This window comes from Haemaphysalis longicornis, unplaced genomic scaffold (assembly GCF_048455015.1).
Source record: "Haemaphysalis longicornis isolate Haplotype H1 unplaced genomic scaffold, Haemaphysalis longicornis Haplotype H1 scaffold_1, whole genome shotgun sequence".
Classification (NCBI taxonomy): Eukaryota; Metazoa; Arthropoda; class Arachnida; order Ixodida; family Ixodidae; genus Haemaphysalis; species Haemaphysalis longicornis.
The window spans coordinates 235,881,407-235,900,758 of NW_027526203.1; the positions used below are offsets into that span (position 1 = coordinate 235,881,407).

The 19,352-nt window shown below is 46.1% G+C and overlaps 2 protein-coding genes across 2 annotated transcripts; one reads left to right on the forward strand and one right to left on the reverse strand.

Annotated features, from left to right (window-relative positions):
• Positions 1–8,678: 8,678 nt before the first annotated feature.
• LOC144168732 (uncharacterized) lies at positions 8,679–11,447 on the forward strand. Its single transcript, XM_077697684.1, has 2 exons — positions 8,679–8,875; positions 9,601–11,447. Exons 1-2 carry the CDS (start codon positions 8,810–8,812, stop codon positions 11,332–11,334), a joined length of 1,800 nt encoding a protein of 599 aa, XP_077553810.1. The 5' UTR covers positions 8,679–8,809; the 3' UTR covers positions 11,335–11,447.
• A 45-nt stretch (positions 11,448–11,492) lies between these two features.
• On the reverse strand, positions 11,493–16,489 carry LOC144142903 (uncharacterized). Its single transcript, XM_077674737.1, has 4 exons — positions 16,133–16,489; positions 14,070–14,757; positions 13,617–13,819; positions 11,493–13,050 (listed from the first exon to the last, which is right to left on the reverse strand). The coding sequence occupies exons 1-4, from the start codon at positions 16,336–16,338 to the stop codon at positions 12,573–12,575; spliced, it is 1,575 nt and encodes a 524-aa protein (XP_077530863.1). The 5' UTR covers positions 16,339–16,489; the 3' UTR covers positions 11,493–12,572.
• Between the last annotated feature and the right edge of the window lie 2,863 nt (positions 16,490–19,352).

Consider the following 19,352-nt stretch of genomic DNA (forward strand, 5'->3'; position numbering starts at 1 on the left):
AATGGATTCGCGCTACACCGCGGGAAAACTTCCTACCAACAGAGAACACGAGGGTGAGTAGTTCTTCTGTTTTTTTTTTTTTTTGCATATTCCATTCAGGAAAAGATGCGCTGCAGTTATTAGAGAGGCATTGCCAATTTTTGAATATTTATTTGCTAGGCACAAGCTCAGCAGTACTGCTAACGATTAAAATTTAAAGCAGAGGTGTAAAGCACTAGCCACAAAACGTGTTTAGTTACTTACGCGAAGACTATGTTTTTCTTCAGGTCTGTGAGCTTCACTTCCACCCGGAAGACATCACAACCGAAACATCGTATACAGACGACTCGACTGGGCGAACAGTCACTGCCCCCTTGCTGCATGCGCGCCTACTCCCAGGGGCAATTCCGTCGATATTCCCCGACTGCCCCAAGTATCTGACCTCACAGCGCAGCGCGCGAGAAGCTCCTGAGGCAAAACGATTGCGCCTGGAGTCAAGCGCACTGCAAAAAGCTATTCAGCAATCGGCCGAGACATTCCAACATGAAGTTGAAGAGGACAGAATTCAGTCGCTCAAAGACCTGGCGGACTACGTTGAGATGCAATTCGTCGGCTTTCTGGCACGCAATAGAAGCGAACGAACGCCTCATCCTGCTGCACATCGTTGACGAAGATGCCACGAGCATTAAATATTAATTTACGATCAAGCACGATTTGAGCATAGTCTCATTATTTGAAGGTCCCGACTCAGAAGCTCGGACGTAACATCTTCTGCTCCAGAATGAATGATGACATTCGTGACGCCAGTGAAAAATCGAAGAAAGGGAAGCTTCAAACACTGAGCAAAAAGTAGAATGGGTGTGGTTTTCTCCCCGAAATAAATCGTACTTGATGATCAAGATGTTGAAATCATTCGTCTGATTCTCTCGATCGCCGTGGCGGTAAAGCTAGAACATCAAAACTTTCACAAGCCGGATGCAGTACTTTGTTACCTAGTGGAGCAATGCTAGGATGCTCAGTAAGATTTTTTCCACAAATCCTTTATTCGGTCTAATTTAGCCGCAGCAACTGCGAACGCGGGAGCGTTGGTTCTGCTAAAACGTGCATGAAACACTGGCTTTCCGCCGCATTCGCCGGCGTAAATGGGCCCCCACCCTCTGACGTCACCACGGCAGCCCTACGGCCTTGAAATCTGGTTGTGTTGCATGTACAGAGGCCCAGCGACGAGAGGGCGAACGAAGGAGGAAGAGAGCAAAGGGAAAGCTGGGCGGCCGGCGGCGCCAGATTTTTTCTGGGCCCCAGTCGACGCTCCTCTTTATATCTTGCTCCGTGGTCGCTGCAGTAGTTTATAAGCATATGTAAGTCTAAAAATCACTGAAACGCCTTGTGCCAGGTTCAAAATATTCCCAGTAACGCCCTACTTGCGCCGCACGGAGTAACATCCGGCTGCGGTGATGAGGCACAGCGGCAACTTCCGTTTTTTTTCTAATTATGTCGCTTCTTTCAGTGACATTTATGGTAAAAGTGGTGTCAGTGTTGTTATAACAAGGCAATCTTTCAAATCAACCAAACATCATTTAATAAGGAAAACAAATGATGCAGTGGGGATTCACCAGCCACTTTATTGTGCAGCTCAAGTTTTGGTGGCCGCCGATCAGCGCCACTGCCAAGAAGCATATGACTGCGATTGTAGTGGCGCCTCTAGTTTCATTTGGTCATTATACCACTTGAATGCTAATAACAACTCTATGGTACACTCATGTCTGTAGTGTGTCGGGTCTCGCCTAGATGGGGCCACGGCGACCATCACTATCAGTGTACAAGCTAGCACATGCTATACTCGGTGACAACTTAAAGGGGACCTGAGATGGATTTGTTGCAGAAAAGTACTCTATAGTTCTTGTAGAAACAAGTCCAAAAATAGTAAGCATATTCGCTCACGCTAACAAAAGTTATTACCCCGACGAGACAGAACTATTTGTTGGCTCGGCGGCTTGCGATGACGACATAGTCCGACCTCGTCCGAGGTATCCGAGGCGAAGCACTCATTTCATGGTTGGCCGCCGGAATGTCCGCGATTCTTGACGGCGGCGGTCGTTGGTTTAAGCGACGTCGTTACCATGGTTACTTCAGCGAGTGGGTCGCACATGAGACGACGACGCCCCCCCCCCCTTTTTTTTTAAGCTATCTTTTCAGTCCTTACGGACTTTGAGCAGAGCATATCGTTACCGTGTTTGCGTTACCGTTTACCGTGTTACCAGCAGCCTGAGTTTCCGTTTACCGCTGAAAACGGTAGGGCACGTTTTAGCGCACCGTTTGCGGTTTGCGTATTCCGGCCGCCGAGGAGCAGGTAGCGCCATCTGATGAATTAGTCTCAAAGCAAATTACTCATAATTTTCTGGCTCATATCTATTTGCATTCATTTAAAGTAACTTGAATATTTCACTTTTGAGGTAAAGCATTCACACTAACTGTAGTTGTTTTGAGAATAGTGGAGTTACCACCTGTAGAGCTTTAAAAAGAAGGCAGCGTCTTCTGCCACGCGCGTGGCAGCAGCCACGCCGCCCTGGGAACGGCTGCTGCCACGCGTGACGTCATACTGACGTCATAACATTAATAATTGTCATTATTTTGTGTAGTGTAGTCCGAAATACACATTTTTTTTATTTGCAGTACAAAATAACGCACCATTGAACTGCTAAAACTTTTCTAAACAAACAATTTTTGTTCTTGCGGGAGCAGCCGGCGATGCTGCTGCTGCTGCCAGCTGCCGTATCGCGCACATGGAGTCGCGTATCCGAAAGCGTGACGAAGCTCCGATTTTCTCGGGCCGACAACGTAGATAAACTGGAGTTCATATTGTTAAAAGCACTATCTGAAAACGTGAGAAAGTTGCTTGTAATTATGTATTGCGTGGGGACCCAGCCAGCCTTTCCAGACCGCAGCAAAATAGCCGCTCTCGAGTAATGTTGACCTGTGACCGCTTGGTTATGCTTGGTGTACGCCGATGGTACGTGCGTACAGTTTCAGCGTACGTGAGACGACATCGCGCAGCCGACTGGCCTCGTTCGAACAAGCTACGTTCCACACAAGAAAAGACACCGTCCGAGCGTAATTCTGTGAACCCCCCGACGCATGTCGGCGCGGCGACATCTGCTATCAACAGTTTGCACCACGGCAAGTCCAGAATGCTTAAATGGGCGACCTGAAATCGCGGTGTGTGTTCTCGAAATGAAGACAACTTAGCAGCGCCAAAAGATAATCAGAATGTACAGTGCCGAGGACGAAGGGTAGTGGCGGCAACCGTTTTTTACTAGGCACATGTGCGCATTACAATTACAGACAATTGCGCCAAGAATAGGAAAGGTAATCTTTGGTGTCCCCACACATGTACCACGTACGTACCACTACAGTAGATCTCTTCTGAAATATTAGCAAGGAAAACTTCCGAAAATCGGGAAGTTCTTATTTTCTAGTGGGCGAAATTGTAGCTTAAAATTTGTTTTACACCCACGATACGTTTTATGAGCAGAAAAGTCTTGTGAGCATGCGCCACAAGGATCATAATTGCGTGACATTCAGCGCTTAAAAAGATTTCCTAGTAGAAACCAAAGATTTCGTAGTAGAATACATGATTCTACGACAGTTTAGGACCTGCGACCTTCAAAAGGTAGACTAGCTAGACACTTCATCTCATAGCCACTGCACTGGTATAACTTTCACGTCTCACTGTACCGTGGTGTACGCTATGTTGGCCAGACTTGACTGAGTCCCTCATGCAAAGGAAGTTAATTCAGGGCACACACCCAGACGATAGGGTCAGAGAAGAGGCTGTAGAGACGGTAATAGGAAGGGTATACGCTTGGCCGGCCATCATGTCTAAAACACCTACATGCACTCCAGCATATGAAAACCTATGGGTTCTGCACAGGCTCAATAAGCAACGTCAAAGAGAATCTTAAGATGTGCCTGGAACGTGAAAGCATCTACAGATTGTTTGTGTAAACAGGTATAAGCAGCGAGCATGCTGCAAATGTAATTGATAGGCAAACGTCAAGGCTGTCATGGGGCGAATTTAACAAAAAGAAATGGTGCAAAAGATCCCAATTTCAAACTACATTGATGTTATATGTGCATGCACTATAAACACAGTCATCAGTATGTTAACTGTACGTAAACACTCAAGTGATATGATCAAACGGAACTAGAGGCCCCACTACAATCGCCCAGTTATGTTTCTTTGCAGTGGAATAGGTCGGTATCTGTTAGTCGCACAAACAAGATTCTCTGATGGCATGGAGAAATAGCTGGAAAGTGGCTATGGAGCTCCAGCTGCTTTACACATTTTCTGTAATACCAGTTATTTGTTTGAAGTTTGCAATAAAATTGATGTCATTTGTTAGTCTTTTTAATTAATGAACGAAACTTTTCGTGGCCACAAAACAGTGGTCGATAAACAAATGCTCACTTTCTTTGGTGGCTTGTAACGATTCACTAGAATTTCACATGGCCAACCCAAGGAATCCATGGCTCGTACACTGCAGGGTAGTGCTAGTCTCCAAAAAACATTTTACAGGACGACTGGAAACTAGCGCGGCCCACTGGCTCCATAGGTGGAAGCCAGTAGCCCACCCACAGTGCCATAAAACAGCTAATGAATGGAGTGAGTCTCTGCTAAATATTAAGCAGGTTCCAAGGGTAGGTTCGCATTGATAGATTTTATGCCATCGTTCACTGTGCGTAGATTAACTATTTAACGGGCACAATAGTCATTTTTGTTATTTCGGACAGTTCTTGCAGGGTTGCCTAAATGTTCTTTAACAAAACAAAAAGTGAAAGCTCTCAGTTCGGGATTTTAAAAACATTGTTTAGCCTCTCCAGCAATTGTCCCAGCCTGAAGGAACTCAGCTGATGGTGCCGACTGTCGTCCTCGCTTGCTAGCTCCCTGACCAAGCACATGAATGCAGTGACTAAGAAAGATGGTGACCAAAGTGAGAAGAGAAGGTGGATCCCGTACAACAGCCCTTGATCATCTAAACACCAGAAAAAAGCGCCGATGACTCACAGGCCACGACTAGGGCGTTAAAATACCTTTTGACATACATTTACAGGGCATTTACAACCTTTTATCAAAAAAATCTTGATTACACACAGTCCCTCCATGGAAGAGGTTTGTTTCTGACAAGGTCGTTGAAATTTGTTATTAGTGACAACATAAACTCATCATTGGTCCCTTTCATTCAGTACACTTACGGGCTTCGTTTTAAAAACCCTGCTGTTTCTATTTCGCGTATAAATGAACTGCTTATGCAATATTCTCTTATTTACCTATGTTCGAAGTAAACTGTGTTATACCGTAAAATGTGATGTGCCGAGTATATGCAGGTGTAACATTCTTCAATGGGACATGCAGAACATGAAGCTCAGTGCTGATAAACTTAAATCAAGGAAAATAAAGCTTCCCATGTTGCTTCTTTATTTTTGTAACTATTCTCTCTACCAAATACCTTGGTGGTAAACTCAACTAAGCTCACCTTTTCCCTAGGCCTTTATAATTGTTTTGCTCTGCAATTATACATTCTCAGCTGGAGCATGCCTGCTGAATTCAGGCCCCAACCACACTTTACTATTTCTCAATTGCAGCTGTATGAAATGTTTCTCTTTAGGTTTTGCCAATGATTTCCAACAGGCCATTTAATTGGTGTCAGAACCATTTTATACCTTTAATTGCTATTTATAGCAAACAGTATTATATCATTTTTCATAACACATTTTGTTGTAACCTCATTCAACGATTTTGTTACTCCGCCAGCCTGGTTCATAAATCTGCGTGAACATGCTTGTCTTGCAGCTAATCTGCAGTAACAGACACCACACACTTTGGCTTTCCAGCGTAGCTTTGGTGTCTGCAAAAAGGAATCTCTTTCTTGGCTCCTCTGCAGCGCTTTGTAGAAAAAGATCACTTGCTGGTTTGGCTTTCCCGCAGGACTCTAGTGTAGTGCAAGAGAGCATCGCTTGCTTATTCCTTTTTTTGTTGGTTTTAATGCTGTGCATCTTCCAGAAGAACCCTGGCATTTTGTTTAGAAATGGAGCTTCACACCACAAACCGTGCACAGAAAGTAGAGCTACTCACTTTTTGCATAGACACGGAAGTTTGGCAGATCACTTGTCATTGACAAGCGTTTGATTTCTGGCTTAAGGTGCAACCCTGGGATAGTTTACTAGTTGGGGGGAAAAAACTCAGCGCTGATAAACGGTACTGAAGTACTAGGAAAGGTGCCGCGATCAACATGGTTTCCATGTGTTGGCAGCTTTTTGGTCCAGTTTTTCATGAATATTTGCCAGGGGGCCCTAACATGGCCTGCTTTTGTGTAACAAAAATGTCAACAGTGAAGCACTTATCAATGCTCACATGCTGCTCATTGATACCAGAGCAAAAGTACGTTCAGCAGTCATTTTATTGTTAAAGCCACCCATGATCCATACACCTTCCAGCTGTACTGCAACTTTCACAAACACCGACAGGCATTCACATCCATGCACGTGGCCTTGGCTCCAGTTCTTGCACAAGGTATTAAGAAGTACTCTCGGTAGTGGGCAATGTCACGCTCGACACCAACCATTACCCCGAAGTTGTACTTGATAAACTATTTTTTAAGCCTGTTGGCTTAAAGGGTTGTTTAAGTGCCCGTTTTGTGGAAGAAAAAGAAACAGCTAATGGGCGCACAACACACAACCCGTGAATGTGTTTTCTAGCAGCTGGCTTCTGACGAGACTTGCATCGTTGTGAACGAAATGTGGGACATTTTATAATGCCCCTTAGCACTAAGTAGATTCACTTGAGCAATTTTCCAAAACAGTTTACACAGTGCGGAGTTAAAAAGCAATAGAATGTGAAACGTCCCCTCACAATTGGAAACTCTTCCTGTCCACTACCAAAGGCTTGGACAGTAGACGCTTAAGCACGCTTCACCAGTTGCGTATACAAGCATTAGTGTCAAGTTGAACTCCGCAGAGTGCTTGGGATGGGCATATAGATGTCACAGCCACTTGGAATTTGTGCATAGACTGCAAGCCTCCGAGATAAGCTCTCATCATCATTAGCCCATCCTGCTGAGAGTGAATGAAAGTATTGTGGCTGGTTATGTTCAATTCCAACCAAGCCAAACACAAGAGTAAAGAAGGAACGAGCATATCAAAATACATACTCAAAGCAGATGCAGGAGGAAGTTCTGTTGCCTAACCAGGTTAGAGTAGGCGAAAGGTACTGGGGCGAAGGAAAGGGAAATAAAAGCCAAGCAGTAATTTTAAGCCTTGCCTATCATTTCATTAAGACTTCCTAAGTTGAAAGCACAATGGTACTCTAAGCAACAAATCTGAGCATAGATGAACAATAACTGAATTGTCACTTGTTAACCTTATGCACACCAGACTTTTAAAGGACTATTAGCAGGAGTTCCAAACTTGGCTCACACGGTGATCTTATCGGCTGCACTTCTCCCATGCTTGCACAGTTGGAGCTTGAGCCTCCTTGCACAAGAAGCCAGCCAGTCAGCGAATGGTTTCAGTGGTATCTTGAATAGATATATCTCTGGACGGGCAGTTGGGCTCCACCCACGGAAGTGAAACTGCGCTCCCTGCACGGATTCTGCAGCGCCACGCGCACAGATCGTTTCTGCGGAATAGTCAGGATACATTTCTCGGCGACAGTACTACTGCCCGGGGGGAAAAATTGCAGAAGCTACATGCGAGATCGGATTGCGTTCGATGATGCCGTGCGCTACCTGACGACACTCGATTCGTGCACACGCTGACACTACGTCGCTCTCCACGGCGCGACGCGATGGACCACCACTCCAGAATCAGAACACAAGGCTTGGCATGGAAGAAGCGAGGCACAAGTAGACAACAAATGCAGGCGCGTAAAGCCGATAGCACGCGAACTGCAAAACAACGTGAAGCTTACAAAATATTAAACGACAACAGTACAGTTCTAGGGGCATGTAAAAAGCGGGGCGAAGCAGCGTGCAGAAAACAATGCGTTAGGCTTACCAAGACGTGCAACAGCAAGTTCACAAAAAAATACCCAATCTAAATAATTACAAGCACACCTCCCAACAAGAAAAAAGCGCCGCGAGGCAGCCGCTGTACAGGGAGATAAGGACGTAACGATGCGTCAGGCCTGCCATTCGAATTACGGGCGGAGAACATCGGGACACAAGACGCGAACACCCGGCTGCCGTCGTCGTTAACACAAAAAAGTGGCATGATCAAATGACGTAACTATGACGTTTATTTTGTGACGTCACAGGAAGTCACGTGATTACTTTAGCTTGACGTCACTTCTGCGTGGCAGCAGCTGTTGCCAGGGGGGCGCAGCTCGTGCCACGCGCGTGGCAGGAGACTTAAAGGGGTCGTGAAGAGATTTTCAAAAAAACTGTGTTGTGTGTGCGCTTATAACCGTGGAACCTTGATAAACAAACAATGCATACCCGTTTCGTCGTCCGATATCGGGAAATAGGTAAATAAATGCAGTTACGGTTTCACCGAGGCTTTCCTCCTCAACTCGTGAAGTGACGTTTCAGTAAGTCAGTAAGCAGCCAATCACAGTTCTCCCTCGTCTGCACAATAGACCCTTTGCAAAAAGGCGGGCAACGCTGAGAACTCAGCGGTGGCAACACTGGTGGACGCCATGAGAAAGGAAGCCGGTCGTAGGAACGCCGTTGCGGTTGCCCGTTTTCGCCCACGGCTTCACGAGTCAGCTGCCCCATAGAGGTTTTATTGCTTGTTTCGTGTACGTGCTAATGCTCTTGTAGCATATCAAAGCACGATGCCCTCGCACTGCTGCGTGCCTCTCTGCAAACGGCACGGATACGTGAACGATACCGGACAAAAGGTACGTACGATGCGCGTATTTAGCGTCTCCCGTTTTATTGACAATCTTCTGGTCAATGCATCATTTTTAGGCGTTGTGATGAGAGTTGCGTTTCAGGTGCCGGTCACGACTCATGCTGTTATTAGCGCCGAACATTTAAAAAACAGAATTGTTTCGGTGCAGCCGATTCGAGCCTGCATGCGTGTTTCGTTCTCGCGCTGACGGACGGTTTCGACAGATGTAAACTGCAAACGCGATCCTCCTTTTTTTTAATTTTTTTTAGAGAGCTGTTTTGCGGTACAGTTTCACGTGCGGGTTACGACCGCCGCAGGTTGGGCGCCGAACATACAGGCTGTAGAGTGGTGTCGGTGCAGCAAGAAATTCGAGTCGAGCCTGCATACGTGTTTTGCTCCGTTTGTTTTGATATTTCGCCGGCAGTAGATCGGGAACGCGAACTAAGTTATTTGTTGTCTTTACATTATGCGCATTCTGTTCTCTTGGTGTTATCGGCGCATACCGTGCATTATGACGCCGTACTCGAACAGAATTAGAATCCTGCTTTTCATTAAATCTCGATTTATGCACGAACACTTGGAATAACACTTGTACGAATTGTAGTGCTTATGTGTTGCAGGTGAAAGAAGCATAAAATACACATGACAACTTGAGCACTTGTTTGCAATTTGTTTATGTGGTACAGGGGAAAGATACATCAAATGTTTATAACTTGCATAACTTATTTGCAGGTGTCCTACCACAAGTTTCCGACCGACATTCAGATGAAGAAAAGATGGATCACAGCGATCAAAAGAGATGAGGGACAGTATTTTACTGTCTCCAAAGCAACAAAAGTGTGTTCGGAACATTTTGTGGAATCAGACTTTTGGTCAAGTGTAGCATGTGGCCGACGGCTGCTGCGAGACACCGCTGTGCCATCAGTGTTCGCCTTCCGGAAAGTGAAGCCCCAGAGGAAGCCACCCCTCAACCGGTCAGTGCCCCCCGAGTCTGCTGTCAAACGCAGCAGGAAAACCACCGACCAAGCAGACAGCGTGCCTCCAGTCAACAGTGAAAACAGGCCTCCACAACAGGATGCTTTTGTGGAGGCTGCTCATTCTGAATTGAACCACGAGAGCAATGCACCACTGCAAGAAATTTTTGTTGAGAATGAAGTTTTGCCGCAGCAGCATGCTGCAAACCAGTGCAGGTGTGGCGACATTATCTCAGGACTGCAAGAACAATTAGCCACAAGCAGGAGCAATGAATTAAGGCTCCAAAAGGAGCTAGAGGCGCACCTAGTAATGAGGCTGAAGCTGCAGTCTGAGATCCAATCTCACCTTGACATGAGCAGGAACAACTCCAAACAGCGAGCAGAGCTTGAAGTTCGGCTCAACAGAAGCACGGAAACTCAAGTAGAACTGCAGGCAGAAGTAAGCCGACTTGTACAAAGACTAAGCAACCAGGACAAAGAATTGAACTTGCTGCGTGATGAGCTTGTCACTGCCCAGAGCAATTTGAGGAAGATGGAGGAAGGGTCGTGCCCGTTTGGAATTGAAAAATTCCAAGACAGTGATGAAGACATACAGTTTTACACTGGACTGCCACGGTACAGCTCTTTTGTGAATCTCTTAAAATTTTTGGAGGCAGGCGAGGACGGAAAATTCATACAAAGGCCTCGCAAAAACAGCAGCGGCCAGCCAAGTTGTGACAGCAGCGGGCGGAAGCGGAAAATAACAGCCGAAAACCAGCTTTTCCTGGTCTTGATAAAGCTGCGTTTGGGACTATTTCACCAGCACCTTGCACACCTATTTGAAGTTTCTACGAGCACAGTCTCAAGAATCTTTTCTTCATGGGTAGACTTTATCTATTTGCGGATGTTCTCCCTAGATTTGTGGCTGCCACGGCATGAAATTGATGCCACCATGCCTCCGGCATTTGCTGAAAAGTACAAGACCACCCGTGTGCTCCTTGACGCCACCGAGATTAGGTGCGACGTCCCATCGTCGATGGTTACTCAGTCAGAAGTGTACTCGCATTACAAATCAACGCACACCTTCAAGGGGCTTGTTGCTGTTGCACCTTCCGGAGTGCTTACATTTGCGTCTGAGCTTTTCACTGGTAGCACTTCAGACAGAGAGTGTGTGATAAAGAGCGGCTTCCTTGACTTGGAATTTGAGCCAGGTGACTCAGTTATGGCCGACAAAGGCTTCCGCATTGAAGACCTCCTACAAGAGAAGGGTGTGACTTTGAACATTCCGCCTTTCCTAAAAGCGGGCAAATTCACAACCCAAGAGACGCAGAAGACGCAAGAAATAGCAGCCCTTCGAATTCATGTTGAAAGAAAGATTCAACGTATTAAAGCTTTCCATGTCTTCGATCGCTCCATCCCCATTTCACTAGCACCTCTGGCAAACCAAATGTGGGGAATTTGTGCCGTGTTGACGAACTTTCAAGCACCGTTGCTAAGAGTTGCCGATGATTGAAGGCAGCACAATGCGAAAATAAAAAGTGCACTACTCTGCCTGAAAAACACACTTTATTTTCGACATTCCTTCATTTACAGTCGAACCTCGTTATAACGAAGCAGTATCGGGAAAGTAAATTAGTTCATTATGTCCAATATTTGTTAAAATTATAAAGGTACAAATTGGCTCTAATAAATTGAAAATCTGGCTCGCGCAACAATCCTAGATAAAAAACGCATTGTTCTAGGCTTCGAACCCACTATAAACGGGGTGGTCCTTATCTATCTCCTTGTGGCATTTCAAACTAAACAGACCGGACCGTGAGAACGCGAAATTGCAACAGAACAAAGTTCGTTCGGCAGCAAGACGTGTTGCTGGGCGAGTTGGTTCATGTTACAACAATAAGATTTAGCGCAGCAAACGACACAGACGGTGAAAAGGACGGGACGGGCACTAACTTGCAAAAGTTGCAAGTTAGCGCCCGTTCCGTCCTTTTCACCGTCCGTGTCTTTTGCTGCGCTAAATCTTATTGTTCGTTCGGCAAAGCAGGCCGGCTTTCTTATTTACTTGAAGGAGGATGTGGTCTTCGCCTGGTGGCTTTTCACAGTCTCAGCAGAATGACGTTTTTCACAGTGTCTACACAATAAAAGCCCTTAAGCTACTAAAATATGGTTGTTTTGTCTCACTTGTTTACATTTTGCTTTTATTATGCTAGCTGTCAAGTTTTGAGTTTCGCGGGAACCAAATATTTCTTCGTTATGGCCGATAGCGCGCGGCTCTCAGGGTTTCGGTTTCGTTATAAAAAGAATAGGTGTCATTGAAACGAGGCGTGACCAAACAAGCTTCGTATTTAGTTCGCTATATCAAATAATTCGCTACAACGAGGTTCGACTGTACATGCATCACACTCAGAGCCTGGGAAGGGTGGTAAAGAGGCAAGTGGGTACAATGTAAGGTTTAAAAAGAATACAAGAGAATTAATGCAAAGATTTACAAACACAGAATATAGAACAGAACAAGATGAAATGTACACAACGGGCATGGAGTAAACGAGGCCTGCGATGACTATTAATAATTATTTCGCTGTTGCATGCAATACTCTGAGTTCCCGCAGCTTCAAAACCTTTAACAATTGAGTGCCCCTGGAAAAAAAAAAGGTGGGGGGCTGTAACGTGCACCTACTGGGCCTCAGTGTTCCTCATTACAAATGCAGCTGCCCGGTTTTCCTGTGAACACTGGATCAGGGCTAAGGCTGCCTACTGAGTATTTCCTAGGTAAGGCAACAAAGTGTTGAAGTAAAATTCATCAAGCTTTTCTTTCAGGGCTTCCCATTCTGTCAGGTTCAACCTTAGCCTCTCAATGAGTATAAAATCTTCGGCAAAAATGACAAAGTCGCCCCAACTAAGTCCCGACACACCCATCTGACCAACATGCTGGGCGTAATAGAAGTGGTCATGCTTTAGCCTGGGGCCGCTGTCGCTCAGCTCAGAACAAAAAGTGGCCTCACTGAGTTGTTCTACTTTCTTATTGCGCAGCGAGTGGGGGCACTTAATTTCTACCACCCCGTACGATGATTCCGCTGGGTCGTAAGCAATCCTGTCGGGTGATGCGCCAAGCCAAGGAAATGCCGGGTTAACCAGCAGGCCGCAGTTGCTGACGGTGACGTTGTGGCCCATTGCTTGCATCACCTCCTCGTATCGCCTGGCAGCCAGGGGCTCATTCGCAATTCCGTGCCTGCACAAATGAAAAAAAAAATCCTAATGAATCACTTCGAAAACCTGAACATGTATAGTACTTGGTAAAGCCAAACTCATTAACTAGTTCACTGTGACAATTGTGTGCAACAAGCACTTTGGGGTTTGCAAGCCAGCCTGGGCACTGAAAATACACAAGAATGACAAATGAACTGCAATTTACTGCCTTTGGTTTACTTAAGTGGCTTCTTAATCCATTCACCCCCAGTTCCCACGTGTACCAGGGCAATGGCATTGGCAAATAAATAACTTTCTGTTCTGGTTACATACATTTGAGCAACCGGTGTTCTGCGCCATCTGTTTGTTTTGGTTTATCTTCCGCTGGCCCCATAATGTGCACTCCTGTACTTCATTGCAGTGGCATCTACATGCCACAAAAATACTGATAACGAGTTTCTATAAACAATATGTCAAGCTCTATCTGATGCTTGTGCCGTGATGAATTTGCAGTACATGAAGTCTCTGCTGCTACCACATAGCAGAAGTGCTTCCTTACATGCAACTGGTTCTAAAAAATTTTGTGAAGCATACAAGTCATTTACGTACTTTATGGGGGCAATGTGAGAGATGTCCTTGCTGGCTGTGATGTTTTGAAGACCCTTCAAGGTCCAATGCTGCCTGGCTGCTGCCACACCGAAGTTGGATGAGGTCAACCTAAGGCGCCTCTCTGTTTTCCATGTTTCACTCCGGGCCTGTCTTCTTGTGTTCTGCTCGATTGTACAAGAAGAATCCAGAGTTGTGCGAACCTTCTGCAATCATAATGTAAACAAAGTAGTAAAACTTTAATAAACTTCAACCAGCAGGGATGTAGAGATGCTATGTTTAAAACAGAAGAGCGACTTAACCAGTAACAATGAAGGAATTCTGGCCTTGAGAGGGAGGGGCACAGTGAGAAAGCCAAGCAAATAAATTCAGCAGCCTCACTGCTGCAAACTAGAATGCCCATTTATCATAAAACATTTTGAACTACACAAGTTGCAAAAACTTGTGCAAGCGTACCTGCAAAATTTGGTTGCCCTCCAGGTGGGTCGGTGGGCGCCATGCTTGCCCATCCTTAAAGAATTTCACCTCTGGCACAAGACTCTGTGCCGCCGTGGAAGGTTGTGGCGAGATTCCGGACAGACGGACAGCAAAACCATGCGGCAAGAGGGCTTGCTGGTACGCTAACGGCGACGATGCAGGTGCTGGCCCATACTTTGTTTTTTTGTAAGGCTGCCCCAGGGTTGACAGTAGGCCCCTGGCAAACAAGCATTCGGGGTTGTCTGACAGCAGCGCTCTCGCAAGTTCAGCTTGGGCTTCTTGTTGCTGCTGTTGGTTGCGGGGGTAGAGCCTGCACTCTTTCGGCCTGCCCATCTTAGGGACACTAAGGCCTCCTTCTCTCACACTCCTCCAATCCACTCCCTGAATTGACCTCCCTTTCGAAGAGTTGCGTCGAGGAACCCTCCATTGTTGTGGCAGGTCGGTGCACGACAGCTGTTCGGGGGCCTCCAAAAACCCTTTTCCTTGCAGAAGCGACACGGTGCGCAGGACAGCCATCAAATGGTTGCAAGCAACCGTTCCGGCGGCACACTGACAGTTGCCATCAATGATGACCCCTTGCTCGTCAATTGCAGCAATTACATTATACGGCTCCGAGTTCTTCTTCTTGCTGCGGTAACAGGCTGCTTTGAGGAAGACAAGTCCATCGCTGAAAGGGAGTATGGTATGCACGATTAAGTACTGGGTGATGCGGTTGGGTGTACTTTAGCTTACCACAAACTGTGACTGAATATCGAGGAATGTAAGCACGTGGCGCTACACGTACATGCACACACAAATAAACTAATGTTATAAACAGTGTGCGCACTGGTCAGAACGTTACAGCATGCATAAATTGTGCAACGTAACACCAACGAGGCATAACACAAACATCACATAAAGCTCCCTTTAGTTTTTTTGTGTGAGAGCACCATATGCACTTTTCCTGAAAACACTGCGACTCTAGCCCCGGTATTCTGAATCCTTCCTCCACTCCAGTCGAAGAGACCCTTGAAAGCAATTTTCTCGTGTAAAGGCACTCCGGTGTCCTCCACTCATCCAAGTCAAGGGAACACGTGGATTGGAGGAGAGACTTGGAATGTGGACATAGGTCTCCAGAGTGGAAGAAATGCCAAGCTTGCAAAAAAAGACGAATGCTCGTCTCAGTTGCTAAGCAATGGCCAGGCATCTTAAGCAGTGCGGCTCAAAAAAAAAAGCACGAAACAGCACAGCACAGTACGGACAATGACAGTGACTAGCGCTGCCTTGCAGCTTAACATTTTATTGGTGACAGAAAATACTTGAAAGTTATGTGTGCACACTGCATATTGTGATGAGGATATCCTTGCTAGGCGATTGGGATGTTCCACTTGTGTTGTTTTACTGGATTTCATAGGCGCAGTAACAATGCGGTTTTGTACATTTGCACAGTGCGTACATAAAATGTTTTACAAGTACATATTTCTGTTTCAACAATAAGCCGTTTAGCTGGGAGAATGCGCTCGTCGTTGTCATATTTCTTTCTTAAAGTGGTGTCTTGCGCTACCTTTCGAAGATGAACGCTGGTCAAATCGCTTCCGCTTATCTACCCCGCTGCACGACGGCTCGTCTGGGGCCAGCGGAGACATGCCCTTCTTCTTTTCTCCTATTTCTTCTGCGTTTGTTCCTTCCTCCGAGTTACCCTTAAGTTCGGATGCCTCTGCTCGCTGCTGACGGACGCGTGCGACCTATCGCTCCCGCACTACCACCGCATTCACAGACGGAAAAATTAAGCGCCGCAAGTACAGAGGCGGCGAATCGCTAACATAACCTCTAGCAGAGACAACAAAATCAGTGTCTTTATGCATGCTTTCGTCATTCTCGCGAATAGTTTTGAAAGTTTGACCATACGCAAAGTGAGCGGTCAGCAGAGACTTCATAGTCCGTTCATAGCGGCCAGTCGCCGCTACCACGGGGCAACGGCGCATCGAATCAACACAATTAGAACTCGACGACCAAACAAGGAGGCAGCACTAAGGCTATTCGTTATTAGCAAAAAATCCTACCTTTGCTTGCTGCTGTTTGTCAACACGGACGACGGCGTAACGTACGACTCCACGCTTAAGTTGTATGATCGCTCGTAGGACCTCTCAGTGGTCGACCTTGTAGAATAAAAATCTTGGATATGCCGCTCTTCTATAGGGGGAAGGGCAGCAAGGTTGTTTTCCCATCCAGTAGTGGGAAACACCACTTCGCGGGAAGCGTGTGCCATTACGTGGCGACACACGGCAGCACAGACAGCAGCTACTCGATAGAGAACTCCGTGCACGCAGCCTTTTCGCTTCCTTTCTAATGGCGGCGCAGCGGGTGCACAGTGTTGCCAGAGTGGCTTGCTGCTTTTCCGCCAACGATTTGGCCATTTTGCAAAGGGTCTATATGTCGGCATAGGGCGGGCTTGCAAAGGGTCAGATAAAGCTACAACATCGGCGCCATGATGAAACTCGCCCTGCAACTGAACGGGAGACGTCTGATCTCTGATACGACTGATCAACATGGTCGAACTTTCAGTCAACAACACCGGCGAGTGGCGCAGGCAGAAGTAACCACGTTTAATCTAAACTGGGCATTCGTAAACTGTTTACGCTGCTTTCCACGAGTCTAAACTGTCGTTTTGCTAGCCGATATTCTTGCACAAGTTTGCCGACGTCTGTCTCACGTAGCCTGTAATGTGAGTTGCGCGAACGTGAAACTTCTGACCTGACGAGATACATGACCGAACGCTTAAAATGAGTTTATTACATAAACACGTTTATCGAAGGAACTTCGAGTAGTCTGAACTTAAAACCCACTCATTATTCACTCATCAAGCGCAAAAATAACTAGCGAGAAGCAGCGATACAGCGCCGAGTCCCAACATCACGCAGTTCGACGATTGCTTTCCTGTTTCCTGCAATAAACAATGCTGTTAACGCTGTTTTGTTGACTGTATACGCTCCGCTTTGGCTTACTGCAGAAGCGCTCAACAGTAAGTTGGCGGTTAAAGCTCTGGGTAGATTAGAATTTATGAAAACACGACAGACTTCTGGGTTACAAATGCGAAGAGGCTTTTATGCAGCAGTTTTTCGGCGCGCGCGCTTCCCACGGCGATAGTGTAGTGGATAAAGTGTCCGACTAGGCTGGCCGTAACGTTGGGCTGGCCCGGAGGCCGCAAGTTCGAATCGCACACGGGGCACTTTTTTTTTTTCCTTGAGCGGTCTTGGGCCATTTCATACAAAAAGATAAAATTCCGAAGAGAATTCGGCAAAAGAACGTGAAATTCGGCAGGGAAACTGGCTACAAACTGTACAAACACCCAGAAGGTCTGAGTTCTGCTGCAATGGTTGCCAGACAACTGAAGCGGTCACGACACCGCTCACGTAGATAGAAAACTGTTTTTTGGCAACGAATAAAGGAGGCATTATTTTTAAAATATTGGGTTTGCAGATTTGCAGAATATTATACACAAAGAACATTTGAAGTGCGTTGAACTCTGGAATGCACTTCACATGACGTCATTCTAGTTGCGCTGCCGACCGCCCGTGCGCGCATAGTCGCTTGCGATGCGCCTCAAAACGAGAATTTCAACGGCGCCTCCTAAATTCCAGAAGCAACGAATTGTGAAAATATTTGGGATTTATGTTCTTAAAAGGTCGTTCAAGCAGACAAAATTAATCAAAGACAAATGCATTTTCTCTTCACGACCCCTTTAACCTAAAAAGAAAAGGAGTTGGTGGCGCCATCTACTGAGGAGAGTAGAATCAAGGTGAAATAGAATTTGCTCCCGCGCTAATTATTTAAGCAAGAAATGAGTGAAATATGTCGTAGCAATTACTCAGTAACCTACACTACCTTGCCTAGCACAAGTTTGGAGGCCTAAAAGCACTTTGCGAGCTCAGAAACCTATCTGAACCTATTTGAGGCGGGCAAGGCTTAGAACCAGTAGGGACGGCCATTTTGCTCACCCATCCGAGAAAAATGGTCGATTGTCGCTTTCCTGAGCATTATTTAGCAAGAAACACGTAATAAACAGCACCAAGTAAGATTACTTTCTTCTGCCGTACCAAGCATAAAGCGCCGACCACACTGCATTTGCTGTAATCAATACGCGAAGGTAAACTTCGTCTGCTCAGGAAGCTCGCTGGCGACGGTAAAGCCTGTGCCGGTAAGTTACCGTTCACGGTAACTCTCGCGCATGCGCAGTCGACTCCCGCAAACCCGGTAAACGGTAACGCAAACGCGGTAACGATATGCTAAAACTGCCTACTATTGATTGCGGAAGTCGACCTTGCATGCGCGAGAGTTTCCGTGAACGGTAACTTATTTTAACCGTCGCTACATAGGCTAGAATTTCTAGCGACTGTAGTAGCGAGCCCCGTGCGCTGGCGAAATGTACGCTCGCCGCTCGCGTCTTGATTAGATTACCGGAAAGTTCCGAGTGAACGCCCTCCCCCGAAACATCGCCCACCCCCTTTTACGGGTGAAATATTCAATTTACTTGAAGACACGCCCACCCCGTAAAATCCCTGGCTTTAGCGCAGATGAGTGAACAAAACAAACCCGAATCATCTCTTCATGTGTAGATGCGGTCACTTATTCGTCCTTTCCGCGCTTAACCCGAAAGTTCGCCCATCTCATATTTTTCACTTGATATCACTACTTAAATTTGGGTGGGCGTTCTTCCGGAACTTTACGGCACAGCAAATGCGCTGCGCTCGGCGCTTCATGCAAGCAATCTTAGTTGATGTTGTTTACTACATTCTTGCTAAATGATGATCAGGAGCACGATAAATGACAGTTTTTTTCAGAATGAGCGAGCAAAATCTCCGCCGGCCCCATACTCTAACCTCCCACGCATCCAATGATTCAGATGCCTGAACTAGCATAGCTCTTTTATGCTGTTAAAATCGTGTTGGGCAAGGTAATATAGGTAACAGCGGAATCATTACAATATATCTTACTCATTTTAGATCGAAATATTTAGCTGTGGCGTGAAGTCTGGTAATGCAATACTTGGTCCTAATTGTTCCCACTAGATGGCGGCGTCAACGTCATGTTTTCTATTTATTTATGATCTACAGCAGAAGTATACGGCTCTTTTAAAAGAAAATTATTGTATTGTGAGAGTTCAATCTAAAACGTCCTAGATTCAAGCTATTTCAAGCGTAAGCGAACAGTTCTGGGCAACAAACTTTTATGTCATTTGCTTTGAGACAAATTCGCCAGATGTCGCTACTTGGCAGAGCCGGT